The sequence below is a fragment of the Mauremys mutica genome, chromosome 16 (genome assembly GCF_020497125.1).
Source record: "Mauremys mutica isolate MM-2020 ecotype Southern chromosome 16, ASM2049712v1, whole genome shotgun sequence".
Lineage (NCBI taxonomy): Eukaryota > Metazoa > Chordata > Testudines > Geoemydidae > Mauremys > Mauremys mutica.
Window position 1 is genome coordinate 21,059,527 of NC_059087.1, and position 13,671 is coordinate 21,073,197.

The window sequence follows — 13,671 nt, forward strand, 5'->3', positions numbered from 1 at the left end:
TTTAGTCTACACTTGGGAATTTGTGCACAGGTTCAGCTACATGAAGCAAGAAAAGAAAAAGAGGAAATACACGTTGGTATGCCTTCAAAACTGCCAGAGCTGATCTTCACTCTAGATTTAGTTATGTAATGGTCAGAAAGGTGTAGATAGGATAAATGATTAACTTGGCCCAGGATTTTTTTTTTTTCAAGGAAAAAAATGACTTGTCAGCTGTTGACATACTGTGGCAGATTCTATCAGCGTTGCCTGCATAATGGGAATGAAATACCATTTACAAAGCAAGCTTCTTGTGTAAATCCAGCTTGACTGCTCTCACCACTTGTACCTGGGAGCTGAGTTTACAGTTTGATCTTATTGTCAGCGGAGGACCAGTCTTCCTGCTAAGGGCTATAGGCTACTCCTTCCAAGTAGTAAGCACCTAGTGTCATTTTGCCTACAGAGTTATCTTGCATGAGTTAAAACGTCTCTAGGAATGGCTTGACCAAAGTTCAGTGGTGCCCCAAAAGGCTGACTGGTGACATTTTATTTGGGCCTAAGAAATTTTTAAGTCTGTGTGCAAAGGCTTGGAAACATCTTTCTACCCACTACATCACACACAACATTCTGAAGTATCTGGGGATCGAGTCTAGGTACAGTTTTTAAACTGTTGATTAAAAAAATGCACTAAGTAGCCACCTAAGCACTGAGGGTTTATGCCTTGTGTGCAGGGGGTTGTTTTAAATGTCTGGCAGGAGAGAGAGAACAGATTTTGCGCAAAGCCTGTATTGTAATTTGAGGTTAAACATTTGTTGTTGAGATTTAATGAGGGATTTCCCAGGAACAGATACTGCCAGTAGCCTGACTCTGAACTCTGCTTCTAATTGAAGAGGCAGGGAGAACAATCTACTCTTGGCTGAAGTCCAAAGATGTTATACAAGGAGCCCAGACTTTCTACCTCTTCTCACTCTACAGCTGTGTTTTGGAATAAGCAGCAGGGTCCTCACTGCATTCTGATGCTTTAAGCTAAACTGTAAGATTGCAGCAGGCTGCGTGCAGCCCCTTTAACATATTATCTGGGATCACCTGCCTGGCAGAGAAGCACTGAAGTGCAGGACATAATTCAGCTTTGACCGTACACTTCCTACAAATTTTGACTCCCAGTTTCATCGCCTCTTGAAATTTAGCTTTATGACTTTAACTACAATATAAATGTGCTTGGTTTTATACTTAGCCTTTTCAGCTGAGGATTCAGATAATGTACAGTTGACTTAAAGACATGCTGGCAAATACTTTGGGCCCAAAATCTGGTCTACTCTAAAATTATAACAGGCTGGAATTCACCTCCAAATTCTAAATGATTTTAAAAACAAAAGAAAAAATGTTGCTATTGATGTAAGCACTATAACATATGTTTTGTACCTAGACAACCAGCTGAGGAGACACATCTTAAACCCATTGCCTAAAGCTGTAATCCCTGATGGTGCAGATAGTAAAGAAAAGGCACCCTTTCTGGTGAAAACAGTGTACAAGGAGTCAGTGTTTAGCAACACGCTAAAGGATAAAAGTTGTAAGGAAAAACATTTTCTAATCTAGGTGGCTTGCAAACACTGGAGAGTACCCAAAAAGTACTTGATCTAGAGTGCTCCTTTCTTCAGTGCCTGAAATACAGTGGCAGGTGAGTAGAAATGCAGTTCCTTTGCAAAATCTGAAAAACGAGTTTGATGGAAACATGTTTTCAATCAGAACTCATTTACAGCAGGTGTGGCTGGAATGCACTTGGGCACCTGCTGCATGTGAAGATGACTGGGAATTAGGATACAAGTTATTGGCTGACAGAACAGAAACATCAGCAGTTCCATTACAATCACTGCAGAGGCCCTGTGGACAAAACCAGTAACAGGTTTTGCCTTATAATGCCTACAAAACTGGCTAAGCTACCAGCTGGCCACTGACTTAAAGAATTGTATGTCCAAGACCATTTGTGTGTAATGCTTCACTGTGAAGGATTTTTAGGTATGTTACTAATAACACGTCTGTAAACTAACTATTCAGTATCTTTTGTTAATCTGTGCTTTTTCCCCCCCATCATATAACTCCTCCAATATAATTTAAGCACCATGGAATTTATTTTCTGAAAGGGGTGTGTTCAGTCCAATGAAAATCGTTCTTACAGCGGGGTTAAGAGTAATGATATGTTGCCATATAGCTGGTTTGAGCTGGACTGTATTTGGTTCTGGTGTTCAGATCCTGGTCTTGAACCAACTTGAAAGCAGATATTAGACTGCATGTATTCAACTCAAAGGCAAAATGGAATCTTGTCTCATTGTGAGAATACCTAATGTAAATGATGGAAGCAGATATATGGGTGTAATCATTTTTACTGCTGTTGGGTTAATAAGTATTTGGGTGGCTGGGTTTTAAATAGTTAAATGGAATGTAAAGATTAAATTACAGCTGATTAAATGACAAAGAAGAAAACAGGAGCCCCTCACTGCCACAGGATCTCCTACAGGCAGGGAAAACAAGTGAAGACTGCCCTGGAAGATGAGCCTAGAGAGAAGAGGTGAAGGCCATATTTGAGTAGAGCTGATATTGAGTAGGCACGAGTCAAACTTTAGGTTAAGAAAGCAGTTAATTGGGCAAAAATAAAGAATGTCCATCATTTTTCTGTTAGAAGTTTGCTTATCAAAAAGCTCACCCTGAAAATGTTTCTGTGTAATACCTTGTTTTATTCATATTGTCCACAGCAAAGAAAGGGATATTTTACATGCAGAGAAATTTTATACATAAATATATTTTGTCTGTAATTGAGCCATTCTCAATAAAGGTTTTAAGTGAACCCTATAGCATAGTGTAGCAGCTGTATTTGTCAACCAGTTTATTATGCAAAAAAGTGTGAAGATCTTTAAAAGCAGTATGTATTAAACTAGAAATGATACAATTAGCTGAAACTGCCATTTTGAAACTCTTAAGAGACAAATATTTACTTCGGCTGTGGGTACGCTGTCATTAGGATTTAGGTTCGTACTTTTCCCAGACAAATCACTACATGTGATCACTACATTTGTTTGCCCAGACTATACTGGGCAAACAAAAAGGGATGCAAAACTGGTTACATTCCAAGCTCAAAGCATTCCATGTACCATTGCTATCCGCACACTACAGTTGTCTTAGGCATCACACAACCAGTGGGTATCCTAGCTGACTGCAACTCTTTGGTTGAGATCTTCAGCGCTGCACTGGTGCAATCTACACCAATTTCTCTGCATTGTTTGAAAAAAGCCACAAGAATGGCAACTGCTGCACCAATTCAGCTGCTCTTTCTAATTCCATTTCACGTCATGCTGGGCTTTTGGAGGTTCCTTAAAAGCCTCTGTACCTCTAGCCCCATTACTGGGTACTGCAGGAGTACCCAAAGGCATTTGTTCAACTATGGTGGTATGGTATGGGGTGGGTATATGTGTTAAACTGCTGGAAGGTCAAACTAAGTGATAAACTGTAACATCCTGTCAATCATCCTTGCAATAGTTTCCTTTGTTAGTGTTTACATACTTTTAATGGGATCAATACACAGAAGCCTTATCTGCACCAATGATTCCCAACTAATAGGTCACGTCCTGTTTGGGGGCCACTATCTGGTTCTAGGAAGGCTGTATTAAATGCTTTATAATACAAAACAATAGAGGAAAGGAATTAAATCCCAGACTCTACAGTTAAATTGTATAAAAAATAAATATGGCTAAATCTCAACCTGGAGGTGGTGGTATACAGAGAGATAACAGAAGATAGGCAAAAATACCCCCCTGGAGAGAGAGAACCAGTCCTGCTGCTTACAAGCATTTGAGGCAGTTTGTTTTGTCACAGAGCTGAGGTTCCCTGTTTTCTTGTGCTGCTTGGATTAAGTGCTTAATGTGGGTGTGACATGGGTAGAGATAGGAAAGTAAAAGTGAGCAGACAGATCCAATGCATGTCCGAACAAAGCTTAAAAATATTACATTTCTTTCTCTGTACTGACCCCCCCCCCCTTTTTCCCCACTCACATCACATGGTCTGTTCCTGCATGTGATACTGAATGAATTCCACTATCATTTGTTATACCCAATGGGTCATGCAATGGTTGTATTTCCGGTGGGACAGTCACCAGACTGAAGGTTGGAAGCTACTCGCCTGTACTACAGAAAAAGCTTCCTAGGCCACCTTCTTAATTTTTGTTGTTGTTGTTGATGTAATTTGGGGCCCTGCTTAGAAGCTTTAGTTTCCTGTATTTAAAAACTGGCTACAGGACAATAACACAACAAAATCCTGAAGTGCTATGAAAGTCTGCAATAGTAATACATCCCATTACCAAGTACTGAACACAATTAGAGTTCTTTTTGGCTTGGCTGTAATTTAAAAAGATGTCTCGCTACAAAGCTGTCTGTCCTTCACAGCCAAACTAATCAATGCTCTAGAAGGCAACATTCATAATAGCTTTATGGAGTTTAAATTAAAGCCCTAATAGAATGTGTAGCATTTAATCCTGCTTGACTGAGGTTTTTTTAAATTGTAGAGCTTTAAGATGATTAAGATACAAACTGGATATTAGGGTTAGATTCTGAACTAAAATTTATTAGTATAAAACAGAATAATGCCTTTGATTTCAATGGAGTTACTCTGGCATTACAGACAAGTTTGGTTTTAGCACTGGAAAAGGTCTACAAAGTACCCAGTGCTACCCCCTGCTGTTGTAGGATTACTTTCGCACACTGTTTACTGATCACTTGTCATAAGTGTCCCAAACAAGGGAACTTCCACCAATTCTCTTAAGAAAATTCTACCATTAAATTTTTTTATTGGGAATTCTACAAACAAATCTTTTCCTTATTTTTATTCCATCCTATATACTTTTAGACCCTTGGCTCACTTTAAACAATTATCCTTCAAAGGTTTTTCAATATCCCCCAGGCCCCTTTCATCTTCACTAAGTCAAGCCAAACCATACACATTTCATTTTAAATCTTTTTTCACAAGACAGAGGCCAAGACTTTTAAAAATGGTTGCCAAAAATTAGGCTCCTAAATTCTTATTTGAGCACCGACATAAGAACCTAACTTCAGCCACTCCGTTTTTGGCCAGACCTTTTCCTTCTGTATTTTCCCCTGTAAAACTAGTACATGGGACATGCAGTTCATTTTTTTAAACTACCAATTTAGATACACGAATGCTCTTAAGGCAGTGGTGCCCAACCTTATTATACTAGAAGGCCAAATAAACCTAAGCACAACCTAGTGTGGGCCAAACAGATTCTACATATTTTAATAAGATTTCAGCTGACAGCAGGAGTCCCGAAACCCAGGGCTGACAACCCAAGCCCTGCTGCGGGCCTTATGAATGCTCTGGTGGGCTGTGTAGGATTACGGGCCATATGCTGCACTCCAGCTCTAAGGATTCAGATGGCGGAACAGCAATGCTAAGGGCATTACCTCTCCGGCAAGATAAATAACCTAAGAGGTACAATGTCCACAAGCTGAAATATGTAGTGTGGCAGCATCCATATAGTAAGATTCTAGGAATGGCACTCTGAAGCCTAAGATGTCTGTTGAGTCAGTGTGAAGCAATGGAAACAGGTCCAAGCATGGCTTGAAAGCTCTGTTTGTTTAGAATATCATCAGGTTCCATCATCACTGGGCTTCATTGCCTACTACCATCCAATTTTTAAGTTCTCAGCCATTTTGACCTTATGTATTACATCTATAGTAAGGCATGCATCTCTATGCTATGCCAAGAGTTCTAGACCATTGTGAGATCAGAGGTAACGACTACCAACCAACCTTACTCTACAGCTAATTTGCATGCAATAATTTCATTGGTTGTACTAGGGAAACTGCACAGATGCTGGATTACCTGGCCCAACTGCCACAGCCACAAAAATCAACATAAATCTCCCAGCACAACATAACCCCCACACACAGTCCCTCACTGTAGCCACCCTCCTCATTCCCAACCTGGAGAAATCTACACAGCTCTCCCAGCACAACACCACCCACGCACAAATAGACACAACCAGCACACACCACTAACCACAAACACCACTCTGAAGCTTAGAACGTCTGCGTCAATGTGAAGCAATGGAAACAGCTACAAGAATAGCTGATGACAGTTTTTGTTTAGAGACATTTTTGGCTTTTTCATAAACATGACTTAACAAATTACACCCGCGTGACAGCACGGGCGTTCAGCTACTTGTGACAACATAAAGTTATCATGTGAAGTGAGAGGAAATACAGTCAGTTCCTTATCTAGCACTTCCTTTTGGGAAGTACCAAGAGTCAATGCTTGTATTCCTGATACTCTTCTGAACCATATGACTGATTCGGCATCCAAAGAAAAGGAGACTACATGTGTCAAAAGGTCTCAGACAAAGCCTTTAAGTGTTGACATTTTTATCCCACTGAAACAAAGCATATAGGGAAAGCGCATTAGCATTTCCTCAGGGCCAGATTGGTTTTGTATATGCTATATCACCTTTTCACCAACACTCATACAGTATAATGCACATTTCAGAATTTAAGCTAAATCTGACCAGGTGAGTTCCTCACCCAGCCCTCTATCATTTGCTCATCACTTTGTAGTAAGTGCTTTATAAAAATGTATAGTAAGTTTTGACTCACTGCCAAGTTTCAGTTGCAGTATCAACTGTCAGATGATAGAAGATGGAGACTTTTGCAGACTAACATACATAGATCACTTTTGTTTTGTAAAGGGGATGCTATTACCTTGGTGTGAGAGCTCTCCTACCAGAGGACACCGCCACAGCTACTCTTTAATAATATTGGGTGCAAAGTTAAGCTGGACAGCCTTCATGAGTTCCTCTGCATACATCTCGTATCTACCAGTCATCTGGAAAAGGAAAGCAGAGCTGTAGTCTATTTCAGTAACTTCCCATTAGCTGCTCCTTCTCCTCCCCACTGCCAGGGAGGATTACAGATGAACAGTTGAAGGAATTTTAATAGAAAATATTGATTTACATCACTTTTTAAAAAAGAAACATTAACTACCAAGAATGGTAAGGTCTTAATTCCATCAATCTTCAAAAAATTACCAATGCCCTGGCATAAGCAGTCTCTTGCAAAAGCTAAACTCTCATTTAAAAACAAATTACAAATGGAGTTCTATGCTGCAAAGTGATTATGTAAAATTGGCACCGTCTTGCTCAGCACATGTACTCCGTGTTTGTGTGTTCAGAGTCACATTTGCTGATGAGTGACAAAAATAAATTCTTACAGCTTTTTTTTAAACCTGTGTTACCTTTTCAGGCCTAACACAGGTAAGTGTGAGAGCTGGAGTCTCTTTGCTGTGCACTGACAGAATTATATACTGAATTCCAGTTACACCAACGTATACCCAGTGAAGGCAGTGGAACTACACAAGTGAGAAGTCTTCACACGATGCTCCCAGTAACACCTGAAAACCCCACTGCTTTCAATGGGTTTGCACAGGTGTCACTGTAGCATTTGGTCTGCAGAACCTGTATCTATGTAGGAACTTATACAGCTCCCATTGTGGTAGCATGATCACCTGGTGATGATGCACAGTAAGGGAAGAACCCGTCTTGACTTTCAGATCCCAGGCAGAATTTTCAGGGATGATAGTTAGAAAGAACATTATTATTATATTGTTATGTGTGTGTGAAAAAAATATCCATATAAAACATGAATTCCATGCTGCTCTTTCTACAGTCACTTTTCACACTAAGTTTATAGCCATTATACTTGTGAAGAAAGCTTTCTAAATGTGACTTGATACTGCTGTCTTCCTGAGTGTGCAAGAAGCCTGAAACATTAGCTTTGAGGGGAGTGAACTTGCTCCTCTCACAGCAATAGAGTGAATTCTGAAATGTAATGAGGACAATGGTTAATTATTTCACTGCTGATAATTTTAGAAGAAACATACAGTTAATGTCCTTATCCGTTGCTTCTGGATGCAGTGGCAGATCCTGGAGCAAGTTATGGGATATGTGGTTGCTGTCAAGGGTTGTCTGGGTGGGGAGCAAGAAGGTCATGCCCATCACCCCCAAATGTCAAGCCACCTCTGGCTGCTCACAAGTAGGAAGGGGATATTGAATCTCCATCAAATTACAAAAATTTAAACTACTTCCTACTCCTTTCTGGTTGTCAAAAGCCCCAGCTGTCCTCTACTCAGCTTCCAAAACTTCCAGCAATGCCAGTTTGCACTGACAATACAAAACTGCAGCACACTGGAAACAGAAGACATGGGGGCAGCACAAAATAAACAACCAAATAAAAAACAGCACAAGGGATATTGTACTACTCATTTTCATACAGCAATAAAAATGTCCATATTTGAATGCATCTAAAATGTGCCGTTACAGTTGAGGGGCCCTTGTGTATTCTCTGATTACCAAGATCTACGTTCTGCTGAAAAGACCCCTCATTTTACTGAGGATGTAAAATTCAGTACCAGTATACCACAGCCACCAAGAGTTCTTTCCACAGATGTTAGGTCCAGTGTTTCACAGAATACATAAGACCATATGGCACAGGCGTATGCAAGAGCAAAACGCAAGGAAGCTGGATGTATTTTTGTACAGATAAAGACCTAAAATTCTATGTTACCATGTCTGAGTTTAGACACTGGAATACAGTATCACTGAAGAACTCAAGCAGGAGGAGGATGACAGATTGTAAAGGTCACTAGCTAGAGGATTTATCCCACTTGTTGCCAGGAGTCAAAGTGCATATTGGATTCAGGAGGAAAGGTTGATCGAAATTCCACACCTATAGTGGTTCTGAGGACTAAAACGAAGTGCTTGACTACATGTGGACTTTCTGGGTATGTCTACACAGCGAAAAAACCCATGGCTGGCCCCGGTCAGCTGACTTGGACTCACGGGGCTTGAGCTCCAGGGCTGAAAAATTGCTGTGTAGACATTCAGGCTCAGGCTAGAGCCCGGGCTCTAGGACTCTGTGAGGTGGGAGGGTCCCAGAGCTTGGGCTGCAGCCTGAGACCGAACATCTACACTGCAATTAAACAGATCCTTAGCCTGAGCCCCATGAGCCCAAGTCAGCTGGCATGGGCCACCTGCGAGTTTTTAATGGCAGTAGAGCCATACCCTCAGGAAAGTTCATCTAAATTAACTAAAGGTGTGTTAGATTAGTTAAACCACAGTAAACCCCTGTGTGGATGCTCTCATTCAGAATTAAAGTGGCCTAAATTCCATTTAGCTTACTTCACTTCCAAAGTGAAACAGAACAAGAGGCTTCAGAGGTGAATGGAGGCAGTTTTCATGTCTGGCTTCAGGCTGTCTGCAGGCTCAGGAAGTGAGCAATCCATCACTTAACCTTCTGAGTGTGATCTTCAGAATCATAAGGACAAGAAGGTTTCATTTTTTAGCAATAGCTTAAATTCCACAAAAACTAACATGTAAGGCCCATTCAATGTCATATAAAAGTTAGCAGACTGTTCTTAGAGAACTGGCCAGGTTTCTTTAGGGAATAAGGACTTACCTTAAAACTCCATTTGTCACCGACTTGCCTGCAAAGGTTTAGATCCACCTCAGCCACCAAAAGCCCATCCTGTGTGCGGGACAGTCCAGGTGTCCGACTGCCATCTGGCGCAGCCACATAACTCGAGCCATAAAAATATCCCAAGTCATGGTGGGCTTAATAAATAAAAAATATAATAAATAATAATAATAATAATCAACATAGAATGCCATGGGCAAATAAGTATGCAACCGCACATGTTGTTTCCTGTGAGAAACTCAGGATAACTTCCTCTATTTTTTCACCCAGCTGTGCTCTCATTTAACTCAATAAGCCACAGTGAAGCCGCAGGAAAACTGTAGTTCTAACCATTAGTTACCTTTCCCACAGAGGAGAGCTTTCACATAGACAAACAGGAATCCATGCAACTTTCATAGGCTTTTCATAATGGACTATTGTGCTTGCTAATTATTAAAACTATTTGCATTTAAATAAGGGCTTTGTTTCCTTCTCCCATCTAGCCTACAATCAAGTAAATGCTAACTGTGACATCGCAATGTGTTTCAAAGCAACTGACAGAGTTCACAGCATTAGCTCTTCAGTACAGGACCAAAGTATAAAACATTGAGATAGGAGGAAGAAAAATCGTATTAAAAATGCAAATATCTTCAACAGGATCAAATGATTGGCCACAAGATCAAGAGCACCAGACACCTAGGAAGTTCTGCACTGCTCAGGGGGGACAATCAAAGTGAGTGATGGCAACCACTGGCTACCTTCATGCAGCAGCTGCTAATACTGAGCTCCAATGTCAGGCCAACACAAGGATCTGTAGCAAATGAGTTGGCTGAGACTCAGACTGAGGCCAGAAAATAAACAGAGAAGATGGTGGTTCCCATAGGACAAATGCTGAGGTTACAATTGAATATTTGGTGGGTTACATCTACCCCAAGAGAAAGCAGTTCAGAATCTCAGACTTCTTTTGGATTTCTGAATAGATGATCAGGGAATCTGACAGAGTACAAGTTTATTTGATTTTTATAACTTATCCTTTTGTTCAAGCCTGTAGTGAACATGACAATGCATTAGGTTATTCTTTTCTTTCTTTTCTTATTTCTGAATTATGATTAGTGTTTGCTTTTGCCTGTCATGTTCTCACCATTTATAATGATATAAATTAAAGAACAGAATAAAACTGGCCAAGTATATTTTGGTTTGCTCCTGTGAAACCCCTCTAAGGTATGTCTTCACTGCAGTTAATTTGGGCTCTTACTCAGGTGTTGCCCCTCACCCCATTTCCATTCACACAAAAGCCTCTCCCCTGGGTCTGGTGGTGCTTTACATTCAGGCTGGCTGGCTGTTTAGGCAAGAGCTCTTGTGCTGCTTCCACTTGGGCTGGCAACTCATCCACTTTGCAGTAAAGATGCAGGCTAAATCACTCATGCACTGACACACCCCCAATGGTTTCCCACAATTTCTCCCATGTGCCCAAGACAGACAAGTTCTATCACGATTCACTGGGAAAGAATCATAGGATGTCTCAGCTTACTGCAGCACAAAGAACGATGGGATATACCCTCAAAAGTCATAGCAAAATAGTGAATGCAGCATCAGTGAGGATACAGTCACACAGGTATTGCACTCCCCCTGCTGGGGCTAGATTAATCCAGGTGCTGATCACTCATCTTAACTCTGCAGTGAAGACATATCTGTTGGGAATTGCACATTTGTCTATTTATAGAATAGGCATTACAACAGGAGTAATCTGACAGCCTAAAGGAAGGTTCTAGGAGTCTGCTATAACCACATCAGACTCAGACAATTGTTATAAGGAGGAAATGTTTTATAAAGCAGTAAAATGGAGAAGTCCAGTGAGAGAGTCTCCTGTATGTCTTAGCTCTGCACTCCATCTTCAGCATCATGTGGCTCGGCATGCCAGAACCTATAACTTTATGTAAACCATTCATGAGACTCAATAGATCACCTGTGTGTCTGGATATGGACTATATGAAGCTAATCATTTTTCACATTAACTTGTGTATGTAGCAACAGTACTTGGTAAGAGAAGTCCTGGCTTTTACGGATTTAAAGTCAGAACATGAAGGTTAATGCATCATCATAAACCACACTGACAACATAGGGCAAATTTATGGGGTTTTGCCTTGCAAGCTTCCAGGGATCAGACAGACTGGAGTCCTTAGGAAGGATATAGCAGCCCTATATAAGCACCTCCAATGACCATATGCCACTGTACTTTGGATATCTTTCCTACTAGTTGCCTGTAGGTTCTAAGACTGTGTCATTTCTGGGAAATAAAGCTGCTCTTAGATACTACCATTGTCATGGAAACTACAGACAGATAGCCGGAAAGATAACTCTTCATGATTCAAAATCAACTATTAGCAACCCATGAAGGTATTTGCTGAACGTACCTTTCCCACCATCTCCAGATGTAAATGCATTCACGTAGTATTCCTGTGAAACAAAGGCCAGTTTGAAATGAGGCTGTAGATGGCACTGTAATCTCATTTCATGCAAGAGAATCTTGCTGCAATACAATGTTTGATATACTAACATTAATTAAAACTTGGCATACATCTGTTAAGACGTGTCTGGCTTACCGTCAACACTGCCTGTAGAAGAGAATCTTCAGTGTCACCTCGTTTCTAGATTCAAGGTAGTGACTGTCTTGCTAGAATTTTAGGATGGACTAGCCTGGAAGACAGGCATTTGCTTGGGTGACAGCCTTGTATTCACAGCACTTTGGGGAATATGAGTAGTAATACTAGGGTGTCACAACTCTGGTCATGGCAGAGGCCTATGCGTGAAATCTTTTAATGTGGGGGAGCTGGTGCGCAGGCAGCAACCTCATGAAATTTGACAGGAAGGAGCCCTGGACCTGGTGGCAGGGGAGTCTGAGACAACTGGAGGTTTCCGTCCTGCTGCAGCCCTCATCCGCCCTCACAGCCGCAGAGAACTGACAAGTCCTCAAATACACCTGTTCCACCACTGGGCTTTTGAGAAGTCTGGACCGTGCTTCATCTGGAACCTCACCTCAGAACTGTTTGCAAGGGTGATCCTACCAGGAGTACAAGACTCCAGACGACATAGTTCTGAGGGTCATTGGGACACACAAGCCCCTGCAACACAACAAGTTAACGATCCAAGGAGAGGACAGCTCTGGTATGGAGGTGGGAGAAGAGAGATTTAAATGAGGTAGTCTTTGCAAATAATAGAAAGGAAGAACATATGGTCTAACCAGGTGGACACAAAGCCAGATTAATGGAGAGCAGCTTACAAAAATATACACACTAAGGTGCCCAGCAAAGAATCTGTATGTGCATTAGCTCTGAATGTTGCAGTGTTGATGTTGTCATGTTGGTCCCAGGATAATAGAGAAACAACTTTGGTGAGGTATAATCTTTAATTGGACCAACTTCTGTTGGTGAAAGAGACCAGCTTTTGAGCTACACAGAGCTCTTCTTCAGGTCTGGGAAAGGTACTCAGAGTGTTGCAGCTAAATACAAGATTGTTTAGTAACTAACACATGTTTTAAGGAACCATTCACGTTGAAGTGGCCCATTAACACTCCTCCAGTCACAGGACAAAAAAGGGGGTTAATGGGTTGCAGATTATTGTAATAAACCATAAATCCACTGTCTTTATTAAAACCATGATTTTTAATGTCCAGCAAAATTATGAATTTAAACTCCTAGGCTCATCTTTTGAAGGAATTGTGCTAGTTTCCTTGAGGATGAGGACTGATAGGTCAGATATAGAGTGGAGTGATCGTTTTGTGAAAAGTATTTGCCCATGGATGATATGGTATTTTTGTCTTTTATCATTTTTCTGTGAGTTCATTCAAGAACATAATGACTAACTGGCTTCAGCCACACAGTTGTTACTGGAGCATTTAGTGCACTGGAGGAGGTACATCACATGTTGTGATAGGCATACGTAGGACCCATACATCTTGAAACGTGTGTTGTGGGAGATATTGACCATTGTAGCGGTAGCAATACGTCGGCAGGTTTTGCATCTGTTTTTATGGCTGGGTCTCGATGGGTACTGGTCTGTGGGGAGCTTGCTTCTGACAATAAGCCTGGAGACATTAGTGGGTTGTTTGAAGGCCAGAAGAGGAGGGTTGGATAGACTTCTTCAGGAGGTGCTCCCCATTGAGTATGGGTTGTAACTGTTTAAAGATACC

The 13,671-nt window shown here is 41.1% G+C and overlaps 1 protein-coding gene across 2 annotated transcripts in view; it reads right to left on the reverse strand.

Moving 5' to 3' along the window:
* Positions 1–2,687: 2,687 nt before the first annotated feature.
* The window catches only part of UPB1 (beta-ureidopropionase 1), a 40,990-nt gene continuing 30,006 nt past the window's right edge, over positions 2,688–13,671 (reverse strand). For both annotated transcript variants that reach the window (XM_044990334.1, XM_044990333.1), the window contains 4 exons: positions 11,897–11,939; positions 9,486–9,640; positions 6,735–6,858; positions 2,688–6,409 (listed from right to left, as the gene is read on the reverse strand). In XM_044990334.1, coding sequence (XP_044846269.1) covers positions 6,775–6,858; positions 9,486–9,640; positions 11,897–11,939 — 282 coding nt within the window. In that variant the 3' untranslated portion in view covers positions 2,688–6,409; positions 6,735–6,774. The remainder of the gene's footprint in view (positions 6,410–6,734; positions 6,859–9,485; positions 9,641–11,896; positions 11,940–13,671) is intronic.